At 42.3% G+C, this 15,214-nt stretch overlaps 1 protein-coding gene across 1 annotated transcript in view; it reads left to right on the top strand.

Annotated features, from left to right (window-relative positions):
• CCDC146 (coiled-coil domain containing 146) overlaps positions 1-15,214 on the top strand; it is a 126,333-nt gene that overhangs the window by 76,887 nt on the left and 34,232 nt on the right. Inside the window, exons 3-7 of the mRNA XM_059397570.1 lie at positions 2,622-2,704; positions 5,872-6,081; positions 11,150-11,207; positions 13,039-13,215; positions 14,298-14,437. Of these exons, the coding sequence (XP_059253553.1) occupies positions 2,622-2,704; positions 5,872-6,081; positions 11,150-11,207; positions 13,039-13,215; positions 14,298-14,437 (668 nt within the window). The remainder of the gene's footprint in view (positions 1-2,621; positions 2,705-5,871; positions 6,082-11,149; positions 11,208-13,038; positions 13,216-14,297; positions 14,438-15,214) is intronic.

Genomic DNA, 15,214 nt, shown 5'->3' with positions numbered 1-15,214 from the left:
ATCTTCTTTACCCAGTGGGGAGGCTCCTCAAAAAGTTAAAAATAGAACTACCCCAAGATCCAGCAATTGCACTACTAGGTATTTACCCAAAGAATACAAAATTGCTAATTCAAAGGGATGCATGCTTATAGCAGCACTATCAACAACAGCCCAATTATCGAAGGAGCCCAAATGTCTACCCACTAGTAAATGGATAAAGATGCGGTGGGTATATATGATGGAATATTCCTCAACCATAAAAAAGAATGAAATCTTGCCATTTGCCATAACATGAATGAAACTAGAGAGTATTATGCTAAGCGAAAAAAGCTGGTCAGAGAAAGACATATACAATATAATTTCCCTGGTATGTGGAATTTAAGAAACAAAACAAATGATCATGGAGGGTAGGGTGGGAAGAGAGAGGACAGCCAAGAAATAGCGTTTTCAGTACAGAGAACAACTGATGGTCACCAGATGGGAGATGGGTGGGGGGATGGGTGAAATAGGTGACAGGGGTTAAGGAGGGCAGGGGACACTTGGTGTGATGAGTGCTGGGTATTGAATGTGTTGAATCCCTAAATTGTACACCTGAAATTAATATTACACTGTCTATTAACTGACCAGAATGCAAATAACTAAAAAAGAGAAATCTTGTTTACTGTACGTCACCCATATATAGAAAATCAGGGTTGTGAGGATAGGACCCCATATCTGGTAAGGGCCTCAAACACTTTCACAAAAGAGAGAAGGTTCCACAATGCATATTATAATGTTTTTTCTACCCTGATTTGGGTAGAGAGACATGAAAACCCACTGTGAAGACGCCAACCTTCCCATCTCGTCAGTTTGCTTGCACGGCACGTGCTTGCCGAGTAGTTGCACTGTCCTGGGTCTCTACTGGCTGAGGACACTGTGAAGAACTGGTGACTCAGGCACTTTCCTTGCAGTGCTTATACAGGTGGTTGGGGAGTCACATAAATATATTTATTACTACAGATTGTAATATGTTATATGTTATGAAGTACAGCATTCTTTTGGGGTCAGTGGTGTGTGTGGGTTCTATCTTAATTTAGAAGTCAGAAAAGGCCTGACTGTGGATTGATATTGAAATTGAGGTTTGGGGGCACCTGGGTGGCTCAGCCAGTTAAGCATCTGCCTTCAGCTCAGGTTACGATCCCAGGGTCCTGGCTTCAAGCCACATGGGGCTCTCTGCTCAGTGAGGAGCCTGCTTCTCCCTCCCTCTGCCTGCCATTCTACCTACTTGTGCATGTGCTCCCTCTGTAAAATAAATAAATAAGATCTTAAAAGGAAAAGAAAAAGAAACTGAGTTATGAAGAAAGAATTGGAGTCAGAGAAAAGTGAGGAATGGCCAACATGGAGGTCCCGGGCAAGGACAGAGATTCATGCATTTAAGGAACTAAAAGGAAACCAGTGTGGCTGGAGCATTAAAAGCTTGAGGAGTGGGTTTTGAAAGGAGACTGGGAGGTAGCAGGGTCATACAGGACCTCAGGGGTCATCTCCAGGGTCTTGAATTCGGTTTCACTTGAGTCTTGAAAATTCAGCATAGCAAAACCTTGTTTGATTTTTCAAAAAATCTCCCTGGAATGTAGACAGATGGGGGCCAAGTGGACGCAGGGATGGGGAGGGGTACAGTGGGAAGTTCTGCAGTAGTCTAGTTGAGATGGGATGGGACTTGGACGAGTGGGGCCAGGGAAAGAAGATGAAAACAGAGACACTCAAGACATATTTTGGAGGTAAGAACAACGAACATGGCATTGATAAACACAAATCTCTTCTTTAGTTCCATTTTTTCATACGATGTCAATAGCAGTTCACTTAAAGTCAAACCTAACACAAATGCTCATCGCATTATAGTAAAATGTCAGCATTTCATGTTGTACTCTGATGTCTATTACTATTTATCCTATTAACTATTTATCCTATACTATGAATTCAGAGGACAAATCAAACGTTCTTTTACCAGAAATGAAAAAGGAAAAGATAATATCACTTTATGTACCAAATAAACTTGTGTGCTTCTTTGGTTGTAGAGGCAGAGAGACTGTGGGACAGGGGAACAATCATGGATTTTTGGAGCTGGACCATTTGGGTTTACATTCTGATACTTCCTTTAACCAGCTCTTTAACTTTGAAACAAATCAGTTAACTTTCTCAACTTTAGTTTAAAATGGACATAATCCCTACTTCACAAAACCTTTCTGACAAAGAAATCCTTGATGTACAATAGTTGCCTGTAATAGTTGCTCGGTAATTACTAGTTCTCTCAACTTACAGCAGCCATTCTAGTCATCTATACTATTCAGGCTGCTTGCTAAATCTAGAAGTATGTTTTTTAGAATTGGAAGAATTTAGCTCAATTCCTTCCCTCAATTTACAGATGAAGATATCATAGTCTAGAGAGGTAAGAGTCTTGATCAGGAACATAGAGATTACAAGAGGCAGAATAGAACCATTTTCCCCAAACACCCAGCATCTTTGCAATGCACCATATTGCCTGGTATGTTTCTTCTCTAATGTTGGATGGGAAGATTTTATCAGATATCCCTGTATCCATTTTGTCTCTGCTTTAAGCATAAGAAAGGTGATGGCTAACAGTGATCTTGTATTCTCTTTGCTAGTTACACAGTATGGGAAAACTTCCTGGAACCAGAATGGCAGAGTTAAAAGCCAAGTACACCTTGCTGCATGACACCGTGGTAAGGTAGGTTATTCATTCATGTGGAGACATCTTTTACCATATTTGTATTTCTCTCTCTCTCTCTGTGTGTGTGTGTGTGTGTGTGTGTGTGTGTGTGTGTGTGTGTGATGGGATCTATCTTATTTTTTATTCACCCAAAAGCAGGCCTCAAGGCCAAGGTTTGAGTTCAACTAGTTTGAGAAGTGATACTGGAAATTTTCAGGGGGGGATGGGGAAGTGAGATGGGGAAGGGAGGAATCTAGCCAGGAGTGTGCTTCTCTGTAGGTTTGCCCTGGGGCCGACTGTCTCACTGAGGACTCTCTAAGGGTGTGGAACACACCTCTGAACTCTCCCACCAAAGGGTGAGGAAACTGGGCTATTTGCCCATTGTTTTTCCATCCCTTGTTGATTAACGATTGTTCCTAGGGAGGTGATCTCCTGGCACTTCTAGCAATGCCCCCTGAGAAGCCAAGCAAGTTCCTGTGGCCAGAGAAAGCTCTCAGGCAGAGGAACACAGGTGCTGTCAGTGTGTATGGTAACTGTCCACCAAAGCTACAGATGACCCCCAGAGTGGGCAAGGTGGGGAGTGGGATTTGGTGTGACCCGGACATTATCTGCTACGGGACACTCTTGTAGGATTCTCTCTCCCCATCTCTCTCTACCACTCAGAGGTATAGGTTCGAGCACAACCTCAGCTTACATCTGCTGAGACGCTGGTCTTCTTACCCCTTCCACCTACCCTAGTCTACTCCCCTTAGCCTCATCACAGTCAGCAGCAGGTGAGAATAGGCTTCCCCAGGATAATTCCACAAAGTTTTCTAAGCACCTGCTATGAACCACTGGGAATCAGGGAGAAGGAGAATGAAGAAAGAAGGGAAATGCAGTTCTGCTGCTACTTCTTACTATTCCCAGCCTCCTTCACTTTCCCCACAACCTCCTGCCTCATAACCTTGTATGATGTCTTCACTCAAAGCCAGAGAGAGACAGCAATGAATAGAAACTCCATCCTGCCATTCCCCATCCATCCGCTCCCCCATCTTCAAACATTAGCCCTACTTCATTCTCTGCCCAGAGTCCATTTGGCTACTTTGAGGATGGGAGCCTGGGGGAAGAGTGAAGCACCAGAAGGAGAGCAAGGCTACATTCCTACAAGCTCTTCATTCTCACTCCGCTGCCTACTTACTCAGCTCCACCCGCGTTCCTGACAACCATCCAGCTCTGGCTCCTCCTCCTTTTCCTCAGTGCCAGCCTCCAGCTAACTCCTCACCCCCATCCCTCATGGAGACTCCATTTCCCACAAAAGGCGCTGACTGCCAGTGTGTACACATAGTTCTCAAGACTCAGGAATTTGGAAGATTTAGATGGAAAGGCTAGGGTAAGCTTTTTCAACATAAATGAGGGAGAGGGACCCATGCAGTTCTCTGGGCATGCTTTGTGGGGTGCTGATTTGGCTTCCTCCTTCCCTGGCCCACAGTTCAGTTCCCTAGGCCTCAATGACGGACAACAGTGTAGGACCAAGGCTATGTCGTTGTTTCTTCCTACTTCCAGGTTGTGTTGCAAAACCCTTACTTCCCTTCTGCTACCCACATCTTACCTCCTCTTGACCCTTTAGTTCCCTCTCTTGTCATTACGAACACCCACCACCCTCTCCCACTCCTACGTGCTGGGTGAGAACGGCATGAGGACACACTCTCCACTCCTGCTGCTGAGGTTTTAGCACTGCAGGCACAGACTGCAAATGCTGAACTGAAACCCACTGAGTTTTGCATTGGAACCACGTTATAGAAGTTAAGTTCTCTTCTGCTGACACTGTGTTTCAAATCCACGTGGGTAAATTAGCATTTGTGTTCTGGTTAGAACCCTAGCCACCTTGTCCACTTTTTTTCTGGGGGAGATCAAACATTGTGGCACAAGTCAATGCTTCACAACTCCACAGGTGAAGACTCAGATTAAGGTGACCAGGCAACTTTAGACTGACATGCAAGGAAATGGAATGGTAAGAAATAACTCCAGCTTTCATTAATAGAAATTATCCGTGTTATCACGGTCGCCACTATTGCTATTTGGGACCTAACATAGTGCCTGGAACATATTATGTCCCAGGAAATGTTTCACTGGATGTTATTGAACAAATGACATGTTAAAGCCAGAGGAAATGGGTGGAGCAGGTGACTTCAGTCGAGACAGCCTTGATCAAGTCATTGGGCATCTCTGCACATGAGGAGACCCCTGAAGGTTTCTCTTGGTGAGGAAGCTTGGTAGGGCGTGCACCAAAGAGCAGTGCTGGCTTTAACACAAGAAATGGCCAGTCCTGCTTCCGTAGAGGAGAGACAGCTAGTACGAGGCAGCTGGGTTTCCGAGAAAGATGAATCAAGTCTGCTGATGAGGCTGCAGCTGCCTCCAGCTTGCAGCAGAGGTTGGGGGAGTTTTAGAAGATTCCACCAAGTCTATGGACTTGGAAACAGAAACTTTCTGTGTCCATTCAGATCTCCTTCTTGCCAGATACTGAACGTTTTTTCCTTGACAGAGACAAGAGCTCCCAGATAGGGAATCGCCCTCAACTGTGATACTCAAGTCCAGCTCTAGCCAGACACTGAAGATAGGATCTGAACTCTGTAAGGTAGTTGAGGTCCACAATTTTATAGGAGAATTTTTCTTCCTGGTTTCCTAGTAAAGTGTTATTAGAAAACTTTGATCTTTCTTAGTTCACTAAGGAGGAAAAGATTTTCTTACAGTTGGATCAGGAGAACTCAGGAAGTAGAGAAAGCCAGCATTGCTGGGCCAGCTCAAGGGAGGACTCATTCTAGTCCCTATCATCAACACGCCTGCCAGTCTGGGGAGTCATGATTATTCCTAAGAGTCAAGTACAAGTACCGCATTCCCATCCAACACAGTGCTCTGTCTCTCCCACCGTCTTGATCTAGACACTAGGGGTAGTACTTGTCACCTGGTGCTTTAGGCGCCTATTCCATCCATTCCCCTTGTGAGACTATGAGCTCTACTCACCTCCAGTACCCAGTACAATACTTGGCACAAAAATGTCACTGAATTGAACTGAACCTGGGAATGAAAGGAACCGGGAGTAGTGTGGACATGTTCCTTCCTCTCCCTGCTAGACCCCCAGGCAAGCTACTACGGGTGTTAAAAGTACCTCCTTCTCATCATTTGAATCTCTGTTTCATGGAATCCAGCACACAAGAGTCAGAGGTCCAACTTCTAGAGGATGCCAAACGTTTCACGGAGCAAATACGACAGCAGCAGTTTCACCTGCAGCAAGCCGATGATTTTCCTGAGGCGTTCACCACAGAGGTCTCTAAAATGCGAGAACAACTTCTCAAGTATCAAAACGAATATAATGCGGTGAAAGAAAGAGAGTTCCACAATCAGTACAGATTAAACAGGTAAGTGCACACTTCTCTCATCAAACACACTGAAGACAGAGCGGAGCCAAGCTCTTTCCACATAAACGAAGTCAGAAAAATGAGACTGAACTCGGAAGGAATTTTAGGCACAGTGAGTGGGAGATGGCAACGTTCAAATGATTAAAGCCTAGCTCTCTCCTTGGTATCCTAGAACAGGCCATTCCTGAACAAGGTTACCCAATTTCTAGAAAAAAGCCCAGGTGACAGGGAGACGCCCTCTGGAGGAGATCCCTGCTTTGTTTTCCCTGTGTCAGGAAAGCCATAAACTGTAGCCAAAGAACACACGGCAGAGAACAAGGACTGGTCACACGCTCTCACCCTCTCTCACCCTGACAGTGGCTCCATGTCCTTTCAGTAGTGCCAGACCATGTGGCTGCATGGTGGGCGCCTACAAGCATCTGTAGGCAAATCCCTGTGAGCCGAGGGTCACATGTGGCTCCCTCGGTCTTTCTAACATAACAACATTGGTCACATACTCAACCTTATTCTCCTAAACTATTCCTCAGGATCAAGAAAGAAAGTAATAATAGCCTTCTGGAAGACACAGTTAATTACTCATCCGGATTTAGAGGAAGTCATTCAGTGAACTGAAGTAGATATGTATTGCTAGAAGGCAAATGTTCCTTCCAAAATCTCCAACATTCCTCCTGCAGAGAAGTGAGTCAGTGGAAGACTTTGTTCAGCAAACCACACTCTCTAGATCGAGTTTCAGAATAACTACAATCCAAGTTTTGTGCTCTGATGTGCTGGGTGCTGGGTCCTGAAGAGAAAGCCAAATTATCACTCCTGGAATTTGTTACCTTTTAAGGTGGCAGAACTTTCTCTGAGTATTTTAAGAGTGGGTAGAAATTTCCGACGGAGCGAATATAATTCACTCCTGTTGAGAGCTGAGCAAATGACTTGAGTGACTTTCTGAGGACTCTGTAAGTCCTTAGTTTTGAATCCTCTTGTTGGGGTCTGTGTTTTCAACAGGGGGATGAAGAAGGCTAGCTGACTCAGGAGAATTATATTCGGGGCAAAAAAAAAAAAAAATCTGAGTTCTTTTCTGTCTTTCAATCTAAACTTGTTTCAGACTCACAGTGAGATCTATAAAAAGAAACCCTAGCTATTTGTGTGCTCTGTAAGCACTCTTTCAGTTGAGAAAATAATGAAATTAAAACAATTGGTGGTTGTTCATTAGTATTGAAAATATGAATGCTTGACATTTCCACGAAAGGGTAAGAGGAACATAAGTCAGTTGATATTTAAATTGTTTAAGATTTCCAAGTGTTCCTGCCAAGGAAAAAACCCCAGCAACACCCAGAACCCTTGACTTTTAGGTATAGACAGGCAAATTGTTCACTGAGTTACTTGGAATGGGGAGGGGATCATCACAGTGGCCTACAGTGAACGAGAACATTCAGGACACACATTTGCAGAAATGTTTGGTGTGTATTGTTTTTGGATTTGTAACACATAATACTCTAGCTTGAGCAGACTCCCTCACAGTCTCAAATATTAGCAGCTCAAGAATTAACAAACTTAGTTTCATAGAAACAATGGTAATTCCAAAAGGAGTATCACCAGGAAAGAATTATAGGCTGTATTTCATTGGCTTTAATATATTTTATATTAATGATACAGAAACAAATTCACTCAATACTCCCTCCCCAGGAAAAAAGTAGATATTTCCATCCCCACCTAAAAATAAAGAAACTAAGCCAGTGAGAGAAAGCCATTCATCCAAATATACAGATGATACTTTTCAGATCAGCACAACAAACTCATTTTATTCAGGGTCTTAATAATAAAAGCCCTAATTAGCACCCCTCCACCCCCAGTATCTTTAGGAACCTCTGAATCATTGGCAACTATGAAAAATAATATATTTTTCAAATGCTCTAGAGAAAAAAATTTTACTCTATAATTTGGTTGATTTTCTCATGTTTCCACACAATATAACTCTTTAATAAATACAGATGGTGATATAATTACAGGGTCAGTTAATAATTAAATGTCACCAGAGTTTTGGTTTTGAGAGTAGTACTCATTGGCCTCTTGAATATGCAATTTAGGAAAGACTATATAACCTTCTTAAGTAAGTTAAATATTATAAATAAATAATGGAGTAATTAAATACTGTTGAAAACATTTTTGAAACAAAGCAGAAGTTGCTATCTTTCTAACCACAGTCTCTGAAAAGATTTTCCAATACTCTATTCAGCCTTTTCCTTGCCTTTGCTTTGTTACCTTGTGGGGCTTCTCGGCTTTCTAGTAATTCCTCAGCTCTGGACAGCAAATAAATTGTGTCTCTCATGCTAAATCTGAGATATTCTGACAAGTCTCAGCCATGGTCAGTGATCGCTGTCTGTCATGGGTAGGGACGTGGAAACTGGGGACACCTGTGCTGCCCATGCACACAACTGTCCCGTGATGTTGGCCATGGTGACTCTTTATGCTTCCTAGCTGGTTCCCACCGTCCCTGTGCTGTCATCCAGGTCTGGGTGGCCGTTTTCCATTCTTAGTCTAGTAGTAACAGCAAAGTTGGAACAAAGAAACAAACATCCGGCAAGAAAGGAACAGGGAGTATTTTGGTGATGCATCTGCAATTCCAGAATGTTAGCTATGACGGAGGGGCATCTAGGTCATCAGGATTAGTAGGAAGGAAAAACCCACAGCTGGAACAGATTTCACTCTCTAAACACTTTTTTTTTTTTTTTAATCTTTCCTGCTTTCCTCGTGGAAATTAAGAACAGAATGATCTTAGGACAGGTTTTGCAGGGTGTTGTCTTCATAACTCAAAGAGGATCCCCTGACAAACTTGTTTAAAAGGTAGCTCCAACCCTAAAACTAGTGACTCCAATTTCTGTCCAAGCCTCCCCACCCCGGACAAACTCCCTCTGTGATTCTGAGACATGTCGAAGTTTAACAGCTATTGGCCCCAGAAGTGGTTCTCAGTCCTGGCTGCGTGTTTGAGTCACCTGAATCTTCTGTCAGTGACCACCAGCCCACGCTTCAGCACCTCCTGACGGGAGGCCACAGCCGCCCATCGCAGCCCTTTCTGGCTTTGGACTGGCTGACTCTTACATGTTTATTGCCTGTGCTGGTTCAAAAATTTACCTCCTGCGATTTCTACCCATTCAGGCTGGAAGATGCCTCCTGCCCATGACAACATCCAGGGCTTCTTCTACTGTCTCTTCACTTATGAGTCCTTAAAATCAAAACCCTTTGATGACATGGTTTCAGTCAGGACTCTCTTGCTGCAGAAAAGAAAGGAGTGTGGAGGAGCTTTGACCCTGCAGCAACCCTGAGTCTACAGGAAAGCTAGAAGTGTCAGGCAGATTTAAATTTTAATGTCAATTTAAAAGGTTAAGATTTAATATATATCAATAGGCACAAAAGTGGTTTTCCTTTATTTCAGTAACGCCATGCAAAAAGGAGAATCTAAAAGGAGGGAAAAAAAGAATGCATGAGGATATTTACTACATTTTTTTAAGTGAAAAACTGAAAGCATTCTAAATTCTAAAAAAATAATGGATATTTAAATAATAATGTATGCCAGAGGCTGGCAGCTTGATATTGAGTCAGAGCTAGGTTTCCAGGCTTGAATGTCAGTTCAGCCTTGACTGTGTGACTTTGGAAAAGGTGCTTTAACTCCTATTTCTTCATTTGTACAATGAAGAAAACAATACCTATTTGGTAAGTTCTGAAGTTTAGAAATGATGCGTGTAAATGACCTGATACAGAGTTATTGAAAATAATTTAGGATTATTTTATTATGCAACATCTACCCACTAGATAACTTTGAAACTATTAAGTTATTAATTATGAAGTCTGAAGATATTTTTAATTACATGTTTGGTAAAAATGGATTTACTCATCTGTAAACATTTTGTAAATATTATTAAAAGATACAAGAAAAGTAAAAATGGTCAACTGTGGTGAATAGGATGGAATTATGAATGATATATTTCTCTATTAAATAGGAAAATATGCATCCTTTTAAGGAAAAAAATCAGCTTTTCTTAAAAAACACATGATAGAAATATAACTAGTTTAAAATATCCTAAAGAATTAGTCATCTTATGTTTGCTTAAAGAAAAGACCTTTTTGTACTTATTTACAAGTAAAAGCTGTAGAGTCTTCTATTGTGGGAGAGTTTCACGTCATCATTTTTGGAACTCAGGGGCATTAAGGGGGCCTTTATAACCAAAACATGGCAGCACTCTACCACCCCCTGGTGGCAGGCTGGGTGAGGTGTATGATCACTCGGTTGGAAGTAGAGTACCGTCAATTTGTACGCAAGCTCTAAAAGTAAAGGCGTATGTATTCAAAACTCTGACCGTTCCACATCAGCCTGTGGCCCAGACAGCTGACCTATATTAAATTCCATTGGCACATACTTATGACGCTAACTTTAGTTTATATGATTGCAATTAATAAAAATCCCTAAAAAAAAAAAAAAAAAACCACCTGGTGCGCATGCGTCTTTAGCTCCAAGGTCCCAGACCTGTTGGCTAGCGAGAGCTCCTTATTTGATGGAATCAGAGGAAGGCACTGCAGTAATGCAGGCAGGCACTGGTTCATTGTAAATAGTATAAAAGCAGGCCCAGGGCCAGCCTGGGAAGGGGTCAGAGTTCAGGGAGGAGGTGCTGGGGCAAGTAGCTGTGATGTGGTGAGTTAACTGTTCTAATGGATGGGTGTACACAGTGTTGTGAGAGGACCGGGTGGGTGGGGGGAGGCCCCTAACCAGGAGTCACTGAAGCCATCATAGAGAATGGACGTCAGGTGACCTGGCAAACAAACATGGAAAGCACACTCTATAAAAAAGCAGAAGGTGGGGCGCCTGGGTGGCTCAGCTGGTTGGGCCTCTGCCTTCAGCTCGGGTCATGATCCGAGCGTTCTGGGTTCTAGCCCCACGTTGGGCTCCCTGCTCAGCAAGGAACCTGCTTCTCCCTCCCTCTTAAAAAAAAAAAAAAAAAAAAAGCAGAAGGTTATTACTGCAGAAATAGCTTACTCTTTTGTACATTGTCAAACTTGTTGGGTTTTGTTTGTTTGTTTTTTACAGCTTAACAGAAGAAAAGAACCTCATAATAAAGGAATTTGAGAAGATTCCTAAGCCAGGAGTGAGTCTTAGATGGTCTACAGTTTGTTAAATACAACTGGTATCAAACATCCCTTTTGATAAATAATGTTTATCACAACAATCGTGCGCTGAGACATTTGAAAGATCCAAGAGTCTTAAGTATGGATAATACTAAAAGGAATAACTTCTGGAATGCACACAGTGACGCCTACCACAGACTTAGCTATCTGACCTCTAATTCAGGCTGTGTTTAGTTGGAGAGTATCTGCTTTGTTTTTAGGGGGAAAAAAGGATTCTGTGGTTGGCACATAAAAACATTATTTTTTGCATAACTGTTACTCTTAGAGCTTCCTGAACATCTCGAGCTTATTATAAGAAATTTTCATGAAGGAAATGTTTCACTTATCTATTCCTACATAACAAACTGCCCCAGAACTTAGTGGCTTAAAGCAGCCAACATTTCTTTTTCTTCCTTTCCCCACCCCCCAACAGTTCTGAGTTCTGGTCTGAGCTGGTTCATTTGGGGCTGGGTAGTCTAGGACGGCGCCACTCACATGCGGGCCAGTTGGCAGGTTAGCTGGTCTATGATGACATGTCACCAGTTAGTCACATAATGGTGGGAGAGTTTCTGGCCTCAAGAAAAAGACAAACAGCCTCAAGTAATGGCAAATCCCAACACACAAGACTTCAAGCATCTGCTTTTGGAATATTTCATTGGCCAGAGCAAGTCACACGGCCAAGTCTAAACTCTAGGGGTAGAGAAACAGGCTCTACCTTGTAATGAGAAGAATGACAAATACCCACAGGAACAGGAATTTGAGTCCTTTTGTCATGCTCTATCACACAAAGTAAAAAGAAATGTCATTACACTTTGCACTGTTGCCCTCTTCTGAACAGTTGTATTTCCAAAGTGTGCTATTGGTATTTTAATTCTAAGGCACAAAAACCTGTTCAGCATAGAGTAAAATACTACTTTTTATTGGTGTGTTTGTGTGTATGTATATATGTGTATATACATATATACACATATATTATGTATATACATACATATTATATACATAATAGTTATAATATATATTTTATGCCATTATAAAGTACACCTATCATTTACCACACAGATTTTATGGGGACGAGCATTTTTAATTTTAGCCAGATCACAGGATCACCAATTTAACCCTCTCCCAGCAGCAGTAGAGGAGGGAGGGATGCAGAAAGCCCAGAGCAAGTTTAATGGATCCATTCACTCAGTCATTAATAATGTGTAGATTTTCTGAGTGTAGGACTTCTCTCCCATAAGTCAAACAATCCCCAAGGGAACAAAGATGTGTTATGAGTCTGGGGTGGAGGGCCTTTGGGGAGAATGGGTTAGAGAAGTAATACCAATAAGAAAGTGGGGGATTAAGAGGCACAAAGGGTTGGGTTTCCTATATATGAACTCCATAGTCTTTAATTCTCACGTGGGACTCAGGTTAACCATAAGCCTGATAGTCAAAGATTATTTGCACCTGATGTCAAATCACAAGGTTACTAGAAAATAGGCTGGAAATTTTTGCTAATGTTTTTTGGGTATGAAATAAAAATTACCTCAAAGAGGACACATTTAAAATGCAGGATAGACAGGAGCACTAGTTAAAAAAACACACACACATACAACTCTGACTCTCATGTTAAATGTTTAATACATGACATACAACTGTCATGCCTTTATTGAAGATGTCAGAAATCATTATTGTATGTAACCTTATAAAAATCATTCATGGAGCTCAAAACATATATAATCAAAATGTTGCATAAAATTATTTTTCATTTGATTTTTGGGTAGACAAATACTTGCTCAGGCTCTATATAACCAATTTTGATGACTTTTAAAGGAAATGGAGAAGAAGATGAGACTATTGAGAGAAAGCACTGAGGAATTACGTAAGGAAATAATACAGAAGAAACTGGAGATCAAAAATTTACGGGAAGATTTGGCATCTAAGCAAAAGCAATTACTAAAGGAGCAGAAGGAACTAGAAGAACTATTGGAATATCAGGTCAACCTAAAGGTATGCTACTTACAGCTCATAAATGCTTAAGCATTATGCCTGCATGGATGTCAAGACGCATGGTTATCAAGACTAAGCACGCAGGTTTGACAAAGAGGGGCAGCATCACATCAACTGGAACGTTTGTTGTTGTGACTGATCCAATCCAACTACACCCGGGCCCTAGGAATTCACAGAAGACCTGAGAGTGTTTGGTAGTCCTTCCCTAATGTGGAGCTCTTGACCCAGGGAAAAGACCTCTCTAGGGGCGCCTGGGTGGCTCAGTGGGTTAAGCCTGTGCCTTCCGCTCAGGTCATGATCTCAGGGTCCTGGGATCAAGCCCCGCATTGGGCTCTCTGCTCAGTGGAGAGAGCACAGAATGGGGCTCTCTGCTCCCTCTCTCTCTGCCTGCCTCTCTCTACTTGGGATCTCTCTCTCTGTCAAGTAAATAAATAAAATTAAAAAAAAAAATCTCTCTAGACCTCACCAAGCATTTTGGCATTAGAATTGAATATGGTTTCACTCATATGTGGAACTTAGGAATGGCGTGGAGGTCCAGAGAGGGAGGGAGGGAAAGCTGAATGGGAAGAAATCAGAGAGGGAGACAAACCATGAGAGACTCTGGACTCCAGGAAACAAACTAAGGGTTACAGAGGGGCCAGGGGGTGGGAGGGCTGGGTAGCCAGGTGATGGGTATTGACGGCACGTGTTGTGATGAGCACTGGGAATTACATGCAACTAATGAATTATTGAACACTACCTCAAAAACTTATAATGTGCTATATGTTAGCTAACTGAACATTAAAAAAAAAAATCACAAACACAATCACTTCTTTGAAGAGCAACCAGATGTATATTTGTATAACTTTATTCTTGTCTATTTGATTCCACTCTATTCCCTTCTCCCCATGAAAGTGATGAAGACTTTGTTTATGCATTTATGTTTTAGGAGATCATTAAAATTCATTTTACTTTGAAATATATATAACTCTCAAAAAATGATTTAAATAACCTAGAGTTATTTTAAAAACAACAGCAGCCGAGACTCATGGCTTAAAGGACAATTATGATTACTTTAACCTCTTTTTCCTTAAGGGTCTTAGAGCAGTCAAACAAGGCAGAACCAGCTGCTCCCTGCAGCGCAGCACCTGAGCAGAGACAGATTTGCAAGGCGCCCCGCAAAGCTAAAGCTTCAGGCCCCTCACTCGCATGAACCTCTTCCAAAGCCCTGTGCCTATTTAGCGTTTGTACTTTTTACTTTTTCTTAAAGAGCCCCCCCAAAAATCCCAAGAGTCTCAGCCTTAACATAACTTAAGGACTGAGCAAGATCCCAGGGAGAAATACACTACATGGCCATGAAGTGTACAACTTCCACGGGTATGTGCTACCCCAGGCCCTGAAGTCAATGCCATCCTCAGGCAGGAAGGGCTGTTCCGGAACCCTGCTGTGTGCATGAGGTGCTTGAGGCTAAAACTCAACCTTCTGTGAAGCCATAGAGCCTAGTAGAAAGTGGTTCTAGACAATGTTACCTTCTGATCTCAGCCTTACTGCTTACTAGCTGTGTGACTTTGGCAACATTATTTGAATTCCCTCTGCACGAGTCTTAGGACTCCCTAGGAGCAGAGCTTCTAGTACTCAGACAAGTATTCATGGAGAGAGGGCACTAAGGAGAATCTGATAGAAGAGGGAGGGAAGTAGCACAGAGCTGGGAAGGAGCTTTGCCAAAATGTGTTTTCAGGAGAACTCTAGCCTCAACCTAATCCCAGGAGGAACTCTAGACCACGAATGCCACCCAGAGGTAGAGGGGATGAGCTGTGTTACATCACCACATCCATTAGTCATTGGTCACAGAGGGCTGCCTTCTTCCCTCTACTCCTTACGAGACTGCTCTTCTCAACCAGGGCAATCCTACAGAGAGGAGAATAAGCATGGGCTCTTAGCAGCCAAACCCTGGAACCATGAAGATGGGCGGACCTTACATTCTGCTACCTCTTTTTTTTTTTTTTTTTTTTTTTTTTTT

The sequence above is a fragment of the Mustela nigripes genome, chromosome 4 (genome assembly GCF_022355385.1).
Source record: "Mustela nigripes isolate SB6536 chromosome 4, MUSNIG.SB6536, whole genome shotgun sequence".
Classification (NCBI taxonomy): Eukaryota; Metazoa; Chordata; class Mammalia; order Carnivora; family Mustelidae; genus Mustela; species Mustela nigripes.
Note: the sequence above shows the minus strand (reverse complement) of the source record. Positions and strands in the feature narration are given on the sequence as shown.